Source organism: Vicia villosa, linkage group LG2 (genome assembly GCF_029867415.1).
Source record: "Vicia villosa cultivar HV-30 ecotype Madison, WI linkage group LG2, Vvil1.0, whole genome shotgun sequence".
Taxonomy (NCBI): domain Eukaryota; kingdom Viridiplantae; phylum Streptophyta; class Magnoliopsida; order Fabales; family Fabaceae; genus Vicia; species Vicia villosa.
Genome location: NC_081181.1, coordinates 164,097,419 through 164,117,779, shown reverse-complemented (window position 1 = coordinate 164,117,779; position 20,361 = coordinate 164,097,419). Strand labels below are relative to the sequence as shown.

The 20,361-nt window shown below is 32.3% G+C and overlaps 1 protein-coding gene across 2 annotated transcripts; it reads right to left on the bottom strand.

The window, feature by feature from the left end:
* Positions 1-1,169: 1,169 nt before the first annotated feature.
* Positions 1,170-19,535, bottom strand: LOC131652811 (inositol hexakisphosphate and diphosphoinositol-pentakisphosphate kinase VIP2-like). 2 transcript variants are annotated; one of them, XM_058922789.1, is made up of 30 exons: positions 19,203-19,535; positions 18,612-18,671; positions 17,961-18,007; positions 17,584-17,667; positions 16,181-16,244; positions 15,689-15,842; positions 14,930-15,000; positions 14,365-14,469; positions 14,139-14,231; positions 13,027-13,101; positions 12,812-12,897; positions 12,203-12,409; positions 12,027-12,126; positions 11,862-11,932; positions 11,274-11,355; positions 10,564-10,719; positions 10,376-10,418; positions 9,806-9,888; positions 9,603-9,665; positions 9,443-9,517; positions 8,322-8,447; positions 6,858-7,099; positions 6,276-6,320; positions 5,206-5,272; positions 4,541-4,612; positions 3,516-3,769; positions 3,390-3,447; positions 2,238-2,405; positions 1,841-1,915; positions 1,170-1,598 (listed from the first exon to the last, which is right to left on the bottom strand). In XM_058922789.1, the coding sequence occupies exons 1-30, from the start codon at positions 19,257-19,259 to the stop codon at positions 1,362-1,364; spliced, it is 3,120 nt and encodes a 1,039-aa protein (XP_058778772.1). In that variant the 5' UTR covers positions 19,260-19,535; the 3' UTR covers positions 1,170-1,361. The 2 variants fall into 2 exon arrangements, with proteins under 2 accessions (XP_058778772.1, XP_058778773.1); XM_058922790.1 differs by lacking the exons at positions 15,689-15,842; positions 16,181-16,244; positions 17,584-17,667; ... (1 more) ...; positions 18,612-18,671; positions 19,203-19,535 and having other exon boundaries at positions 14,893-15,560.
* Between the last annotated feature and the right edge of the window lie 826 nt (positions 19,536-20,361).

Genomic DNA, 20,361 nt, shown 5'->3' with positions numbered 1-20,361 from the left:
GTGAGTTTTCAACTTTTATGAGTTTCTATGAATGTGTGGGTATTTGTGGGTTTATGATTTTGGGAAATGGTTTTATCTATTATGTGTGTTTTGTTTGGGAGGGCTGTAAGAGTTGTGGGAGTAAGAGTTTTTCAATTCATTATAGTTCGTGCACAGATAAGAATGCACAATATAAGGATTTTGGATCATATATAGGGGTTAAGGGTTTGGATTTTGTGTAAATTAAAAAAAATGAGAACTAGTTTCTTCTCATGTGAAATGTTTAGCCTTTGATTGAAAAAACTAGTTTCTTCTCATTTTGGTTTGAGTTTGATGATATATTATTTAATTTAATAATAAAAAATGTTAGTCTTTTTATTTCATTGTTACATATTATCAATGTTATTAAAAAAGGAAATGAAAAAATAAACATTAAGAGTGCTTTTTTTATAATCGAATTTTTACAAAAGATTGATAACCTCGTTGGAGGAGTTTACTAGAGGTCCAAGAGTTGTGTTACATCACTACAACTTTATCAATAATGTTAAGAACCAACAAAATCTTGTAAAATAAGTGAGATCAAAAGCTCATTTCGTAAAAATATGAATATATATATATATATATATATATATATATATATATATATATATATATATATATATATATATATATATATATATATATATAATTGACTCTGCTTTCGAAATTTGTTTTATTTAAAGCTATAATTTTTAACTTATGAGTTTAAATATAAATTTTACATTGAAATTTATTGTTCAACTCGCTTTTACATAAATGTATCCAAATATAAATCATCTTATATTCAACTCACTTTTAATCATAATCAATTATACATCAATTAATTCATAATCAATTCTTCACACCTCATCATCAAAAATACACTAAAATAAATACAAGTAACCCTCACAAACACAATCCCCCCAAACTACTAGGAACAAGCATTTATATTGCAAGTTTGTTTAAATAATTGAAAAAAATAAAATAATTAAAAAAATTAAGTGAAGTTAATTTCAAATAAGTATAATAAACTTGGATGCTCTTAGGCACATCAATGCACACCAAATAAAACCACCGCACATAATTTCCTACATTTGGCTTTCATTTTGGTACAAAAGTGAGAAAACAAATAATCATAATAATAATAAAACAAAGAGTAAAAGAATTGCATAGGCTTGGAAGAAAATACAATTTATTATTAATGGCTACTTTCTACTACTTTGAACAATATTTTTTGGTTGTTGGAAGATGCAAGATGTTCCAAAAGAATTTCCATACGAGCCTAATGTTCTTTTTGGATGATCAAGATGTTCCCCTCATTGAATAAAAAAGAAACAGGAAAGGATCAAAAAGAGTATTTTCCACTAGTTCTTATGGAAAGGCCAAAGATTTACCAGACGCTCAAGCATGCTTTTTGTGAAATAGCCAGAAAATCCTGCAGGTGTTGCTGGTGGAAAGTCTTCTGCGGGCATGGCAAATGGGCGAATCATCTTCTCCATAGTTTCTAACGTGAGATATGAACCTACTTCTTGCAGCCTCTCTGGACCCATAATAGGTAGTGTATGCTCCTGATGCAGCGAAGTTGCCTCGTTATCTTTCTTCTGTGAAAAATATCACACAACAGATATTATTATTACCTATTGAGAAACAAGTCTGCAATGTAAAAATACCAAGTTTTTAGCATCTTCACTACTTGTTTTAAGCCACAACAAGTAAGCAACTAGAGTGAGACTACCAGCTTAGGCTTTAATTTTACAAAGCTCCACTCAATGCACATAATCATCCTGAGCCTAATGAACCCTTTCCGCTATTAGGCCAAATATATTTAACTATATATGATTACCTGCAAGGGGGATAAGTCGGCACCACGGCTGAAGGTCAGCTCTATACGGTACCTTTTAGGATCTTCTAAAGCCACCTGTGATTTTAAAGTCAAAAGAAAGTTAGATAAATAGAAATTAAAATATAATTTACATATTACATAAATGTCTCAGGCAGAAAGCTTGGTTGATGAGCTGAGGGACACTAAGAGACACTAAGGGTGTTTTAACCAAGAGCTCCAAGACTCAAACATGAGAGCTTACATAACCACTAATTTACTAATATTTGCCTATATAAAAACATTTTACACAATTCAAAACAGCCCGTACAACAAATAAGAACCTGCAAAAACTTAATTCATTCACATAACGCCCACCACTTAGGAATATAATAAGAGATTAGAAGCCGAAATGACACACCTCTGTATTCTCAAACATCCTCATTACAATGTAGCTCATGTAGTCGAGCTCCTTTGTTTGACATAGTCGCTCTAGACCATGGTGAGAAACAAGACTCTCTTCTCCTTGAAGAGATTCATCCAAATTGCAATATCGAAGGACATTCATGAGAGAATGGATATGTGATTCCTGTCCACAAAATCGGCAGAGATAAAGTATGTAAATAAATATAACATATTCTTATGCAACAAAATTTCATGAATCAGTCTATTGTGATACATCTACATGGATAAATGCGCAGTTGAGGTTTCACATTATTACTAGTTAAAATCAGTTCTGCCATAAGAGCTCTGTTTATTAATGTTTTGAAACCAGAAATATCTTTAATCAAACAGATTCATACTACGGGATCTTGAGATTCTACTTAACTTCAGAGTATGCATGTCAATGATGGAATTTCATGACAGACAGGAATGAAACATCTTCAGAAAATTATGCGCACTAATTGCCACTATTAACAAAGGAAGTAGAACTTTAAGTAAAACTACATCAATGCATGTGTCTAACACCAATTTTCTATGCATAAGCCATTAGATAATAGCCAACTTCAGATGTCTGGTCCAAAGCATGAAATCTTACATTGACATGTGATGATGGACTAATAAAGTGAATATAAGTGGGAGCAACCCTCACCTCCAGAGCTAGCTTTTAGGGTTGAGTTAGGCCTGAACCCAAATTCTAATAACATTGAAATTGTTGAGAATCCCACATCAACTAGGGATATGAGCTATGTAGTTCTTATAAAGCTCGGGTAGTTTATTTTACAGGACAATTTTATAGGTTTGAGTTAGACTCAATCTAAGCATAAGGAAGGTGTCAGAGTATATTGTAAATTCATTACTGGGCTAAGATCTTTGTTATTCCGCCCACATTTGTAGATGACCAATCTTGTGTATAAGAGGTGTTGAGAGTATCGCTTTGACTAGAGTTATGGTCTCTAGTGCTATAGCTTGGACAACTTTTACCTTACAAGTCGATTTCCTATATTACAAGTAAATTCTTTATAGCTGATTTAAGCCAGACCAAAATTTTAAAAGAAAATTCAATTTAATTATAAAAATTGTGGTCAGAAAATCTCCTTGCAAGGTTTTTAGAACAAAATACAGCACTCACTGATGTGAAGTATAGGCGTGTTCGCACATGGCGATCAGGTGTCTTCACATTAGCATACCTGGTGCAAAATGAAGAAATTAGAATAGAGCATAATAATATAAGAATATAAGATGATATGATAATCACTTTGGATCTAAACGATATTTGGTCTCTTTATCATCATCGTCCTCCTGATCCATTGAAGTCTCACTCATAGTGCAGGATTTTCGTATTTCCTCATTCTCGTGATTTTTTTTTGTCTTGCCCTCTGTATCTTCATTTTCAATTTTCATGGATAATAATGAATGGTCTGGGTTATTCTTTAGCTCGGCGACAGTAATTGCTTCCTCTCGAGTGTTCCTCACATCAATTAGAATTTTTCCCAATAACCGACGAGCTATCTGAATTGCAACAGTAAAAACAAGTTAAGTTAAGCAGGTGGCCATAGCTTTAAATTCCTAGGTTGAAACAATGCACTTAAATTTAATACATTATTAGATTACTTGGATGAAACTAAAGACAAATAATTCCCGCATGGAATAGTCGTAAAATTGTCATTAGTGTCACCGTTTATAATAATTTTCTCTTCCAAAATTTTATATAATAAAAGACAGTTATAGAAGTTTCTTAACCTAGCAATAGCATGCATTTTAAGAATACCTATTTCATAAGGTGATTATTTCTTACTTATATATGGGTTTAAAGGATGGTAACATATCAATCATCAATATTATAACCAAGGAGTGGCGACATGGTATGTCCATAATACTCATACGAGTAAAAGTTCTACCTTTTTTTTAAGGAATTTCTCTAATTATCTGAAGCTGTAAATGATAACATTTATTTACTCATATATCCTTAAAAAACAATCTCCGCTTGCTTTTGGTGTTTGTATAATTTATCAAATATTCAAAGCTAATTAATTCAATATAATTCAAGAAACATTGCGACTAATACAACGTAGAAAGGGTTAGACCTATTACAAATCTATTATTGGCAGTCTAATCTGGTGTTAGAAAGATGCTAATTCTATGACATGAACCTTTGACCTTCAATCACAAGACAATAACTCCAGCCGTTGCAACAAGGCTTCAGAGGGAAATATAAAATAACTGTTTACAGATTTGCAAAGTTAAGTGACATTTGGGAGTTTTCTTACAACAGAAGTTTACCTTTGAGCCAATCTTCAGTTTCTGCTTTGGATTAATTCCATATTCATTTGGAATCACACCATCAGCAAGCGCCTGCAAATAACATGGCAGAATAATCACAAAGGCAAGAACCACGACTGATCCCAGCAGCCATAGTTGATAAATATACAAAGGAAAGTAGTGCGGGTAGGTTTATTTTTTCTGTGCAGGAAATACTTTTAGTTGTGACTTAAAAAAGGCTAAGCCCAAAAACACTGTTCAGAATTTGTTTCAGATAAGTTTATGTGATGAATGCTCTCACCGGGCTTTTATTAAAATAGATATCTTTAAAAAATTCCGAGTGAGGTATGGAGGAAAATTGTATGTTCCAAATAGAAACCGATCTTATTGATCCACAGAGCACAAAATGAGACTGTTTCACATGATTTAAAAATAAGAGCAATGCATCCAAATGTTGCACAGCCTATGACATGACTTCATCACCATCAAGGAGTCATCAAGTATATTTTAAATGAGTATCAAAGGGATTTAAATGTTGCCTTGTTAATATGTCTTATATTCGTTTAATTAATAGATTTATTATAATGGGAGGTTGCTCAATCATTGGATGAGTCTTATTGATAGTTAAATTTTTTTTTGCTTTATGTTGAATTGACAAGCATTTTCCTTAACATGCCTTTATGTACCTGAGCCACTTTGAAAAGCTCATCCAGACCTTCAAGATTAAGATGTGCATTATGCAAGAGATCATATCTGCGAAAAGTAAGTCAATATTAACTATCCACGCAAAAGAACAATAACAACATAGCTTAAATGAACCACCAATATTTTCTTCAAGATTAGTTTATCTTTTTCACATATCTGATACTGATGATCACAGCGTATAAAACACAAAAGACAAAAGTTTACAGAGTTTCAGTTGACAATAACTCAACGAGTAAATTTTCCTCAACTAACATTGAGTTTCAAATTCAAAGATTGTTGTCTACTTAAAATTTAGACATCTTTTATTACAAGACAAGGTTGCTATTACTACATCCATCTCTAACTATAAGACCCTCTTAGGTAAACCACTGGAATTAAAAAGTTGGTTGTGATATTAAGTTTGTTGACAATTGGTCTTGTTTTTGCAGAGCTAACCTTCAAGAAGAAGAATTAGTGATGGGATACTGGATTTGAGCCTTAATGATAGGAACCCAAATTTAAGATGAACCCAAAATTAAGATGAACAGACAATGTATTATTTATTGAATTAATAATTATTAAAGAGAATGATTCCTATAACCCCAGAGCAAATGCTCCTCAGAGGAGAGATGATTTCCATTTTGCCAAACCCAAAAGGTTTCTAACAGAGAATAACCCCAAAGCATTCTCCCTTGCTATCCGTGTCCTTATATAACTACCCTTCCCTTCTAACATAAGCAACTGTAACCAATTCTCTATTGGACTAAGACCCAAATCCTATCAATTAGTTAATATTTATAATTGAGTATTTATTATAAATTATAAACAAAGATGTAAATTAATTAGGGATGTGTTACTATAAAAGAAATAATTAATGCAGTTGAGAATTCAAAGAGGTTCTTATCATAAAGAACAAAGAAAAAATTCTAGAAGGTCTTATATGTAGGGATAGAGGTAGTATTATAGTGACATTGAATATTTCATTTACAAAATTGCAATAATGCATAACATGGAAGATTTGGCTAGAGCTACTAAATAATCACTAAAGCACAAGAAAATTGAGGAAACTTACTTGCATGAATCATAAACATCGGGAATTTGGGTGATATCAAAGCGTCTGTGTAAAAATATTCATTACATATAATGTCAGTGACTCTGCTAATCCAATACACATACAAATATGTACTCCGTAACTTATAAGGCCCGGGAATTCATGAGTTCATTAAATTGTCGAGTGAAAATGTGATTTGAAATTGAAATAAAAATATATTAATAAAATTATTAAATTCTCATCAAAAGCATTTTATCAGTTGTTTAGCATGCTACAAACATACCTGAAACAATTGAAAAGAAAAAAATAGATATTTTAGCAAAGAAAATTTAATAGTAGATGCAAGTCTATAAGATTTAAGAACAAATTCATGTCATCAACTATGAATTAAGAAAATATATGAATCACATATTTATAAAGGTTTTAACTTTTAGGTTCTCAAATTGTTTCTAAAAGTTTGGATATGATTTTGGTCATGCATGTAACAAACCTTTCTTTCATACTAATGGCATTCCAAATCAAATAGTGTTAATATCTAATATCAGAAACAAAAATAAATAAAATAAGATTGACAAGATTAAACCAAACAATAAAAATGCTTACTCTTTGCGTTCATTATACAAGTCCCTTTCAAGCTTTTTCCAGCGGGCATACATCAAGAGAAAACCCTCACTACCACAAGGTAATCCAGCAGCTATGCGGTCAATATCAATATTTGTCTTGCCAAGGGCTTTTGCTTGGTCATAAGGAGGAATGATATCATATAAGCTTTTTTCTGTAAGCTGCTCATCTTCATCTTGTGCAAGTAATCTAACTTGTTCAGTGACCTTCTTAGTTAGCTTTACCTAGGTAAAGGCAAAATTGAGAAATAAGTTAAAGATTACCAATTAGCTATTTTGCTAGGCTAGCTTTACTTGCATTTAAACAAGAACAATTTAGCCTTTTGTCAAATATTGAAAACCTCGAATGAAGAACAAGAAATTTGGAAGGGTTAACTGATGGAGAGAACACTATCCTAGATTCATAGGACACATGGCAAATTATTTCCTTGAACTAGTGGTCAATACGGTCTGTTTACTTTGCTAAAAAAGATGATCTATCCTGAGAAGACTCTCATGTCTCCAAAAACAAAACCAGCCCTATGTATGTTCAAATTATAAGGAAACTTGATAATTAAACTTGCAAAGACATTAAATGAAGTTCAGGCGGGACCTATGTGAATTGCATTAGTGATATGAACTCAACATTACCCTGTCAATATATCTAAGGTATATGCTACTGATATTTTTATCTTATTTAATTTCATTTCATTTAGTCAACTTACTCTCTCTCCCTCTCAATCATTCCATCAGTTAATTCTGACTATTTTGTTATACAAGTGAAGAGTACTAGAAAAACACAATTTGAACAAGATTTGGATCATGAGGTCTCTATTGCCTTCAACCTCCTTCATCCACCATATGTACTATTTCAACGTCTCCTTATCCCATTTGTTGCATAAGTTAAAGCTTCTGGTTTCTGTAAGTTATGCATAGGTTTGTGTAATCTAAGTAAGTATAAGTTAAAGCTGCCAGTTTCTCATTTCTCACATCTGATGTCTTTATGTCATCTTGGTAAAAGTGTTAGTATGTTTTTCCCTATTGGAGCCAACAATGGAGCTATTTATCCCTTTGATATTGCCAATTTTAATGTTTAGGTCCTGGTAGTGTTCCCTTCTTTTAGGACTGAGGTACAATGTCGCTAGAGACGACAATTGGACACATGCCCACTGGGTACCCGCCAAAAATACGCACAACAAGTAGGATAAAAACCCACAAAATAAGTACGGGCATGGGCATGAGCAATTACCCTCATACATAAGCGACTAAAATGCCCACTATAATCGCCAATTAACAACACCGATTTAAAGCATTAAATGCATAAACAAGTTTTGGAAAGCAAAAACATGAAAATTCTAGTCTAAAATCAGAGAACCAGATAGCTTCCCTAATACAGAATGTGCATTAGCCTTCCATCCAAATTAGAGTGAGAGAAGTTTAAGGAACTAAGCAAGACTTACAGACTTACCAACTCAGGAAGTAATTCAGATGCATTGGGTGGAATTCCATCCCCATCAACCATCCAAGGAAATTCTTGTGATCCATTGCTATCAACTGTGTTTGCACTAGAGGTAATCATTTCATTCAATCGAGCCTAAAAAATTACATTATGGACAATAAGTAAAATAAAAGGTATCATTATTCTATTGATACTTAAATCTTATCAGAAATATGACCACACCAATTGTAAGTAATTTGGACTAGTCAGTTTTGGCCAGCAAATTGGTCTCTTTAATTACTTTTTGTCTTTACTAGTAAATTGCTTCAGACAGAGATCCCTTGTTTGTATACAGTATTAAATATAATAATCCATATATATATATATATATATATATATATATATATATATATATATATATATATATATATATATATATATATATAAATTTCTTTTACACTTTTCCATCTTTACAGAAGAGTAGACTTGCAGTATATCAATACAGTGCTAAAGTTTATCATCAAAGATTCCCCTAGAAATATTTGACAAACAAAAGATTGTTCACAATATGTGCCATGTAGCCCTGTATAATTGCAATTTATTTCCTTTTTTATCTGTACTTTGATTATTCTCTGGATTTATCCCTTTAAGTGTTTTTATTTTATTCTCAACTCAACATTATTTATATATATTATTTCATCCAATCAAATAAACGTCAAAAATAATTGATATAAAATTATATTCATGTTAAGCAACGAATCATATAATTTTTTGGGTAAAATTGCAAAGTCTGGTATTAAGTTCAACAACGCATACTGGAATGAATGTTTTATGAATGAACAATATCAACATGTACGAAATTGTTGACAAATTTTCAGTATGCCACTTTGACTCCCCCCTAGCAAGCTAGTTTTATCTACCTTCTTTGGACCATATAATGATTAATATAAAATCATGTTCAAATTAGCTGATCAAATTTGTTGGTCTTGGGATTCAGTGAAGTAGTCAATCAATAGTTTAATAGATAAGAAAAAAGCTTCAAGTATCTTCCATCTTTTAAATGCAGAGCAACAAATGAAACCATAATCCATTTTCAAAGTCATTGAAATGCCTATAATCTAGAAGGCTGTAAAACCGGAGAGATCGAAAACCTTGGCTTCTTCCATTTCAGTACTTGCATTTTCAAGCCCATCCAACATGGAGGAGTCTTTGCTAACAAGGGAAACCTTTAAAAAAGTTAACCAAATCAGTCAAACATACTGACCAAAAATTAGAAGGATCAATTATTTTCTTCAGAGGAGAAACACAAACCAGGATTGGTGTAAGCTGCCCTTCTAGGTCAAGAAGACCTTTGGCAAAACCAGCTGCAGACATCTGTAAATACAGATAATGAAAAAATGATTAACCTATGATGCCAAAAGGCAAATTTTCACAACCGAAGAAATAAATAACAAATACTAATTAAAACCACTTCTTTTGATTTGGAGGAAAGATGAGTGCTACTCAAAGCATACCTGCACACGACCCTCATCAGAGCTGTAAATCTTAAGATCATGGCGGTATGTACTATGGAGGCGAAGAAGCCCTGTACCTTCCCCTGAAATATTTAATCACGCAGATTTGTCTTTGTTATACATGGTGCGGCCACTGTCAAGTAGATGTTCGTGAATTAATAATGCAATATCCTGTTAGTCACTGTAACAAATATTACATGGACTAGAACAAAATTACCGATACCCTCAATTTTCGCATTGACACATTACTGTAATGGCATCAAGTATGCATTCACACACCGCACAACCCAACCTTGCTTGGGTAATATAGAACAGTAGGATTATGAGAGATTTCTTTGAAACACAGGCAGATCTCCTTACCTAGTATTTTACAAATGTAAAGATGTGTATAATAGGAAACATAAGTAAATTATAGAGTAGACAAAGAAAGGGGAAAACTACCAATAAAGAGTAGACACTTTAGATATTAATTAATTGTAAATTAAATATGACAATGAGAGTTGAATTATTAAAGAAATCATAAAATAACCAAATCTACGTTTACTTGAAGAAGAGCTATTTGAGTTTTACCTGGATATACTTTATTTCGGAAATATCTTCCCAGCTCTTCAGCCTAAAAAAGCGAAAAAGTAATTAGCATGACTGGGAAAAATTATAAATTAAAATTATAATTTATTCTCAACCATAATGACAGCACAATCAATTCAAGTCTCAAATGGAGTAGAAAATATTTTTCTTTTAATTGATTCATTATGAACCTGCTTTCTCCCAGCATGTGTAAGAACACCACCATATTTAAGAACCATAAGAGCTTCAACTGGGCGTTCTTCAACTTCACCACTGCTTTTTGTCACTTTGACCCACTTTAGGGGCTTTAATTGAACCTTCCGATATATGCCAGAGAAATGCCCTCCCTGATAATGATCAGAAAAGGCAAACAAATAAAACAACTCAAGAGTCAAGACTTATCGATAAAAAATAAATAAATCAAGACTACAATTATTCAGGCTTTAAAAGAATTCGCAAGAGTATATTTAGTATGGCATGTCACAACTAACAAACTATATCTTGTATTATGCTTAAAAGAGAAATGGAGAAATATTTCTCTTCAGTTTTCCTTATCCCATTCCCATGCAAGAAAACATCATAAGACAAATACTATGAAGAAAACAACTATTCATTTGCATCTAAGTTTATGCTTTCAAAATTCCAATTTCCAAGATGGATACATCATAAAAATTTCGAGTAGAGCTGTATCTGACAGGTAATTTAGAATTAAAATTTCTCTTGTGACATCTAAAAATAAATCCAAGTAAAGGGAGGTATAAGTTGTTGATGCAGAGAAGCTGGACAGTAAATAGGTTACTATCCACCGAAATCTAGTTTCAAATTTTAGTTACTAGCGGTTTCATACAACAAAACATACTCATGGTGTCACAGAAGAAATACTGTCAAGAGAATAAATAACCTCTTCAAGAACTGCTTTGACTTGACGAAGCTTTTCAGCATGCTCAATATCTTCAGCTTCATTGTCACTTTCTATATCCGGTCTAAATAAACACAAACATAATCCATTCAAAACTCCAGTTTAGCATACATTGTATTGACTAAAAAACTGGCCACAAGTATTACTTGTAAGCAGAAGAGGTGCATTCAAACACAAACAATGCAAAAAGGGTAATATTTTGTCTATGATATTTTCCGCTTCTTGTCCTCTTTTAAGGGAATATCTTGTCTTCTGCCTTTATATTTCTCTTCTACAATATCATTGTTCTTTGATGGGGGAAAAGGTAGATTCTACTTTCCTTCCCTCCATGTCTCGTCAATACAAACACACACACTAATTAAAAGTGTAATATAAAGGTACTAACGTGAAAATAGAAAGTTGAACAAACCATGTTTTTGTTTAATGAAAGGAAAATCTCAAGATATATTTTTTGAAAATGTAGCAGACATTAACAAAATCTGAAATTTGATTAATCTTGGGTTTGAAGTTGAAGGTGAGTTGCATATAATGCTAATGAGATCAATATTGAAGCCTACTCGAGTAAAATACCTGGCACGAGGAACCAACATTCGTGTGGCATCTAACAGATCTTGCAGCTGAACCGCAGTTTTAAGTTTTGTCTGTTACAGAAGAACATTAGATAGGGTTAAGAATTCTGTAGCTCATATACAATTTAATAAAATGTACTGAAGCACTACTACAAAACAGAGTTACCTCAGTTCTTGGTCGGCCACCATTATATTTCATTATTAAGTTCAGTAGCTTTTCCTCAGTAACCTTTAACTTCACCTTCTGTTTAGGAGTTCTATCACCACTGCCAAAAGAAAAGAGTATAATAAGAAACAATATCACATTTAACCAATCGAATAAAAAAGGGAAATAGAACATACTGTCGAATTACAGCAATTACAGATCGTAGTTCCTCAGATTGTCCAAACTCTCCAATAATACCACTACCCTGACGAGTTAGTGGCTCAGAAGGTGGCACTAGCTCATTTACTTTCCATGGTAGAGTAGGTGGAATTGCTGAAGAAAGATGAGGAGCTTTTACATCTAGCAACATCTTCCGCAGCACACAGGCAGAATCATCATAATACCTTTAATAACAAAATGAGAAAATAATGCGAGTTTCAGCAAATGAAAATGTTGATAAAGAAACTAGGCCTCAAAAAGAATATATATTCAAAAAAATATATCTTGCAGCAAAATTTTCCTTCAAGTGTAGTGAGAATTGGAGAGCGAGACAGAGAAAAAGAGAGAACTTGATAATTCTGAAAAGTTTCTGCTTATCATTCACTCTAGTCTTATCATTCTTAAGTATCAAAAACTTTTTTTCCAATATATTTTAAGGATAGAAGACCCAATACAATCCCCCGCTCAAATAATTCCCATGGGAGAGATATTCTGACTAACAAAAAGAAAAGAACTAATTACACATTTTGAACCATGCTTCCAAACTAAAAAACAAACTGCCAAAAAAATCTAATTCAGAGAGTTACTTGTGTGAGTTCTTAACAAAGCTCCATCCATTCACATCACAAACATATGAGCGTCCCTCACTTCTCAAGAGATCAAACCCACAAACCTGCAAGAAACAAGAAAAACATATGAGCATCCATTCACATCACAAACATAGGATTTCGTTGGAAGAACATAATGAGGAGCTACAATTTCCAATTAAATGAAACAAAATTCATTTTTCAAAACAGCATACCGCTTGCCTGAATGCAATGCAAACCTTTCTCGCCATTTCTTTCTCAGCTGGAGTCAGTAACACTGGATACCTAACCTGCCAAATGAGATTACCAATATGCTTTTTTAATTTAAAATTTAAGACATTCACAATAAATACTAATTGATATGATTTATTAATTCAAATTCTAATCCGTGATTCTAATCCTAATAATTAATATATGAATTTGATTTATTGATTCAAATACTCCCCCCTCAAGCTAAAACATACTAAGGTTTAAGCTTGTTACAATGCAAGGCTGTATTATAGAGAAAATGGAAACAACAGGGCTGTAGTGGCGGCCATAAAGTTGTACTGCATCCGGATATGACAGTTAGGCTTGTCGGACGATTCTGAATGTGGCTGTGGAGACATTTAAGCAGTGAATCGTACAAGATAAGGCGTGACCTGTTGAACCACTATTGGATGCAGAGGAAACACCCCTAACGAAAAGAGAAGCACGAGATGAAGAGATGTGAATGCAGTCAATGCATGGAGATGACTATAGGAATCACGGTTAGGCTTTTTGGACGACTCTGAATGTGGCTGTGGTAACTTTTCAGCAATGGGTCTCACAGGATAAGGCGAGACCGGTTGAACCACACCTAAAGGAAAGAGAAGCACGGGATGAAGAGACATGAATGCAATCAATGCACAGAGCATGGTGCAAATGACCGGCTGACAAAAGCTAATAAGTGGTCACAACAGAACCAACTGAGAACTGATCCTAGTAGATGAGAAAGAAAATGTGTCAGGAAAGATTGTTTGCACAAGAAACTATATCATAACGTTTTGAAGACAAAAACAAAGCTGGATTTAGAACCAAACTATGGAGGTGACCTACACAAATTAAACGTCACTAAAAGCTCAACTGACGCACACCAGTAAGGGCGGCAGCCGAAATTGGTAGAGGCAAATGGGAGCATGTGATACGGATTCTGAAACTGCAACTTCAGGTTTCAAAGATCAGCGGATTCCACTCAGGTAGGATTCTCGCCCAAAAACTCCCTAGATAAGTGTTTTGACAGTGACAGTGGTGTTCCACTTAAAATCTGTAACTAATACAATGATTAGATGTTTCAAATGCTACTTACTTCCTTCCCATTAGGATTTCTCATAACAACACCATCAACGACAGGAGACTTCCTTGCTTCAGCATGAGCATATTCAGGACCAACTGTATACACCTACAGTCATTTGTCAAACTTCAGAAAGACCGTTCTAATACGGTTGAAGGTATTCGGAAACATTTGAAATACACTTAGCAACAAAACAAATAAAAAAAGGACATAAAATAATATAAATTTAAAAACCCAAAACCTTAACATCTGTCCCTCCAGTTGGCATAAATTCCTCATAAATATAGGAGCCTTCACGCCTCACTCTTCGCACCTCTGAGTGGAACTCACTGGACCTATTACCAACCTATGATGATGTAATACCAAAACTGAGACCACTTCCATTAATTATATTTCAGTCATATGACTTATAAAAGATAGAAAGGAAACAGATCAAAAAGAAAGTTGAACAATAAACTATCTCAAAGCTCATGTTATTATGAAAAGAGAAGGCCTATGAATGTTCTGATTTGTTAACAAAGTTTATTTGCTTTTTAAAGATTGTATTGCAATACAATCACTAGAGAAAGAAGAACAATATTATGACCAAGTTAACACATCCACTTAAAATTATAATAAGTTGATGCGCATTAGATTGATTAAAATTATAATAAAATCCAGCCTTTCTGTTTATTAAATATGTAGGTAACCAAAACAGCCTAGTCACAACCTTTTCAACAAATCTGTTGGAAAAGGATGTCTTTTAGAACATATTACATTCATGACCCACCTACTTGTGGAGAGTGAGTTTTCAGCCTACAGCTCACCTTCCTAAATAGTTCCTTCATACCTCCACCTGCTGAGCTGGGATAATATATCATTATACTGTGGTTATCAGCTTCAAAAAGGAACACAAAAAAAAAAACAGTCACTACAATGTCTAAGAAAATATATTTCCAATCATGGATAGGCATGTCAAATCCAAATACTTGTATGATAAGGGCATCTTGGAGAATCTAACTTTCATTCATTTAACATACATGGTTCAAAAAGAAACAATGTTAATTGACTTTATTCCGCAATAACAAAATTCATTGAAGCACTTCATAACTAAATGTCAATAAGTTATGCCAAAACACATAGAATGTACAGGTTCTAATGTTTCATTTATCTAATATCACAAATAAACTTGGGTACGCATCACCCTTTGACGTAAAATCATATATAATCTTTATTTCAGTATTATATTCAGCAATCATATGCAGTCATGTAGTTGACTTCCCTTATCTCAAGCCATGTAACAATGTTATCCTTTAAAGGATCTTGCATTTAGACGACACGAAGCTGAACAAGTATTTACATCTCACTCAATTCTAGCTATTTTGTGTCAATGGTTTCTTAAATTGGAATATCGAATTGATGTTCATGTTGGCTTTGTAGTGATATTTATGTTTCATTTTCTGCATATTTTTCATTTCCACTCTCCATATCTTGTGTTGACATCTGTGCTCCATAGAAGAAAAAAAAGGCAAAAGAATTATAATAACAAGAATTCCTCTGAGAGTTTCAGCAAGAAACAAGCTTACCATCAACAGGCTTCTCCACAAATGGCTTCCAAAAACGCATGCCATCAACCTCAACAAAATCTTCTTCCTCAATAAAGTAATCAAGTTCTTCGTACGGGACTTCCCTAATTACAAGGGCATATCTTGGAACAGGGATTCCAAACCGTTCGAGATGCTTGAAGCCAAAAATCGAATGTGAGAACAAAATATATATTTAAGAAAATTAGCATAGAGCATTTTGAGTAATTTTTCTTATATACAGTTAACGTTAATGAGCAGAAATAGAATTTTCACTATGTTTATATGAACAACAAGGGAAGGTGGGGAGTGATGGGACAGAAATGACGAACAGAATAGTCCAGGACCAAGAAATTTTTCATAAGTGAACCACGGTTATCGCTTACCAGCTACAACCACATAGCATATTAAAAATATTTAAGAAAAAAAAGGCTTTGTCATAACTGATTTTAACATTGAATTTAAAGCACAAAAAATATTATGTATCTTACTTACCTCATATACATTCCTTCGGTCATGAAGAAGGTGTTGGGGCTCCAGTTCATTTATAAGGAAAGGTCTGAATTACAGACATAAGTAGTTTTTAGATTGATCTATAAACCTTCGCGTCCAAATATTCAAAGTGAAAACACAACAAAAATAACAAAGGGATATATTGAGTGCGGAGAGATTATCTTAAGAAATTAGATAGTACGATATATTAAGTGAGCCTTATCATTGTCTAAAAGACATATCAAATAAAACAGAAAAAAATCAAAAATGAATTCTCCTCCAAGTGTTTTCCAGTTACAACTGAGTCAAAACTATGATCGCCCATTGCTAACAAATATGAATGACCCATTTATCACTGTATCCTCCTAATTATTATGTAAGAAAATCCCTCTAGCTAACTAGCTGACTGCTTAAGTCTCCTTAAAAAATTATCTTCTCTACTTTTCTCAACAAGATCAATAAAGCCTGCAGAGGTTTCAAACTCTTCCAAGTTAGATTAAATGTTTAGAGAGTGCTTGAGCTTCTCATATGTAGTTTGTGATGGTAAACACAATTTTTCCAAGGTTTTAACATGGTTGGTTGAAATAAAATAATATCGAGTCAACATCTAAAATGTGAATAAAATGTAGTCTATGTTGGGTTGAAAATTTCATACTAAGTTCTACTACAAACTTTACTTACAAGACGAAAGTTTACAAACATAAGTCATATTACTTCAAATCCAATTTCAACAAAATCAGTATAATATAAAATCAAATTAATACAAAATCATCCAAGCACACAAAGTCTGACTCCAATACCAATCAATTTTAATAATTCTCGAGAAGCAGCAATTTTCAATATCATATATCCTATCTCAGAGTTACAGCCACTCAATCATCCCTCTTTTATCTTCCCTATAGATATCCATGAGCAAAGAAAAAGAGAGAATCCAAAATCATATCTAAAGTAAAAGCAATGGGATGCTCTTAAAAATACAAGCATATACTTCTTAACCAAATACACAAGAGAACATAGGTTTTTGAAAAGGTTATTGTCCTAAGGATGACATAAATGTATTGCCATGTTTCATCAGCACTTCAGTATCATGAGTGTATTTGACCATGAGCCTATAAGTATTTCCCGAACATCTTATAATTGCATAATTTTATCAGTGTGAAACTGTGAGCTAAGGAAATATACCAGAATCTTGGAGTATCCCCAAAAGTTTTGGTGATAGGTATTGTGTATGTGATTTAAATGAATGTGGAGTGATTCTCATATTCTCCATAGACTAAGAAAACAAATTATGTGTTGTAAACACTGTAAAGGTGGTAAAAAGATATTTTGATAACCTTATCCTATATAGGCTGATTACTGAAAAGAAATGTGACATGTAAATATACTACAGTTGGTAAAAAGCTTACTTCCTTAAAGCAGCATATGCCTCAGCCTTTTCGAGGGGATATCCAGAGGAATAGAATGCAATCAAACAGTCACATATAGGCCAGCTGAAAAAACAAAGTATTAGACCTGATTACTGAAATGGCATTGATTAAAATAAAATAATCCCGCTGACACTTAAAATACTATGTGCGAATATAATTCATGTTATTACATCACATCATTCTTAGTCGTCAGCTTATAATGAAGATAATAAAACTTTTGAGCAGCAAACTTACAAGAGAGCCAAAAATTTTAAATTGGAGCTGTAAACCAAGTTAAGCATAGTTGTTTTCCAAAATTTGTTTAGTTAAGCATAGTTAAAAATCATAATTCATGCTACTGAAATCAACTATAGTACCTCTCTACTGGATCTTCAAGAATCACCTTGTCTCCAAAATGTATGACCTATATGTATTACAAAATATCAATAGAATTAAATAAACAAAAAAATACATTGAAAAAAATGGAATGCTTAACTATAAGGACCAACCAATTCTACTATCTCTCACAAAATAAACCTGTCTGTGTGTGCATATGTGTGTGTCACTTGAGCTATTGAATATAGTCATGTCATTTTAATCATCACACATACTAATGGTAGATTAGATAAATTAAACATTGGTAGTTATGTGATTTTATAATAGACATTTAATCTATTATATGTTAATTTGAAGTCGTTTGAAGAAATATCTATAGTTATCGGAATCAAATTTTATAAAATTTCATAAACTTAATCTACTCAATAAAAACAGTATTAGTTTCTTTTGAAAAATACAATTGGTTAAAAATTGCATTCTTAATTATTATATCAAGTAAATCAGAACATTAAGAAATAAAGCACCAACTAACTATACTAATTTTTTAATTCTGCGCATTAGAAAAAATGAAAACAATCCAAACTCTATTTTTTCCTGTAGATTCATGAACAAATGAAATCCAAATTCCCAAATCAACACAACAGCAACAAAACAGAACTTAGAAGAAACAAAGTAAAACACATTGAACTCGCCTCGAATTCTCCAAACGCTTGTAACCTGTCAAATATCTGTCCCATAGGTGCAGAAACTACCTGCAAAAAACACAGTCCAAAATAAAAACCAGAAAATCAGAGCCATTGAAAGACAAGTATATAAAGTTTTAGTCACCAAATTAAAAATTTTTAAAAACGATCGAATGTTAGTCAGGGTTTTTAGAAACTGTCAGCCATGGCAAAAACGTGACAAAATCTGCCGATACCGATACCATTTTTATATTAAAAAAATTGTAGTTAATTCATACCGCAACTACCATAATCAGTGTGGTGAAACATGTATAGACCGAAAAGGCAAAAGCCTTTACGCCTACGAACACATTTCGCCGAGTATAATTTGAAAAAAAATAAAAAATAAAAAATGAAAGTAATCGAATGTATTCAAATCGATTCATATATGAACACATTTCTCCGAATCTTGTAAACTCAACACATATACATAAACGCGATAATAATTTGAGGAAATATAAGTGATTGAATATAACTATTCTATCGTACAAGAACATTGAAGAAGAAAAAACAGAGAGAGAAAAAGAGTGAAGAAGAAGAAGAAACGGTGCTGCATTTCACCTTCTTTTCCATAACACAGACGCCGATTTTGATTTTCTCGGTATTATCCATAACCATCGATCAACGGAATAACGTATTCTACCGCTGGAAGCTGAAATTGATTAATCGCTTTTGGAGCTTTTGCGTTTAAGTTGTTTTAACAAACTTGGCTTTTTTGTTGTGGTTGGAGTCAAATGGCGCGAATGCGAGAAAGTAGTAGAATGTAACGGAAAGGAATCGGCGTAACTGAATCACCGCGTTTTCCGGTAGAGGAAATAAAAACACGTGATATGTATGTAGGAAGCGAGAAAGTGACGGAAATGGTTTGAGTGAAGGAGACTGTGAGTACTAATGAGATTATTATATGAATAAATATAAAATATAAATAAATAAATAAACGGTTTCTGAAGCAAGCAGCGTAAAACGGAGTCGTAAAGAAGAGACAACTTCAAAGAGAAGAGAAAATAAAATCAAAAACTGAACAATAGAAAAGGGATTATTCTTTGTAATTAAAAGAAATTGAAAAGGGAATAATCTCGGTCAAAAATAAAAATAAAAATAAAAGAAATTAATTATTTATTAATCCTTCCTTAATTAAAAGCTATAGAAAAATTGTTCTAAATTTGATACTTTAATTTTAATTTTGAATATAAATATTAATTTCTTTTTTAATATACTCTCTTATAGAGATTAATTAGTGTAAGAGATTAATTAGAATACACTGTCACTGTAAAACAATTTTACACTATCTCTTAATTATATAGTTTAATTGATATTATTTGTTTGATCCGGAGAGACCATTAATTTGATAAAAAAATTGCACACATTTTATATATACTATATGAATGAGTTAAGAGTGTTTTAAATTTTAACTAATTTTTTAATTATAATTTATGTTTATGTGATATTTTAAATTTTAAAAATATATTAATAATTTATTATTTTATATAAAATTATTGTTTTAAAAAATATTTAATACTTTTTTTAATCTTCTTTTCAAAAGTTCTTTCTATTGTGTAAAGTAGTAATTAAAAGGGAGAGAGAGCACATAGATAAGATAAATCATAATTTATTATATTAATAAAATTAATGGCTTTGTTTTTATTAAAAAAATTTAATCGTCCTTACTAAAATATTATTCTCTTTAATTCTATTAATAAAAATTTTAAATTAATTAAAT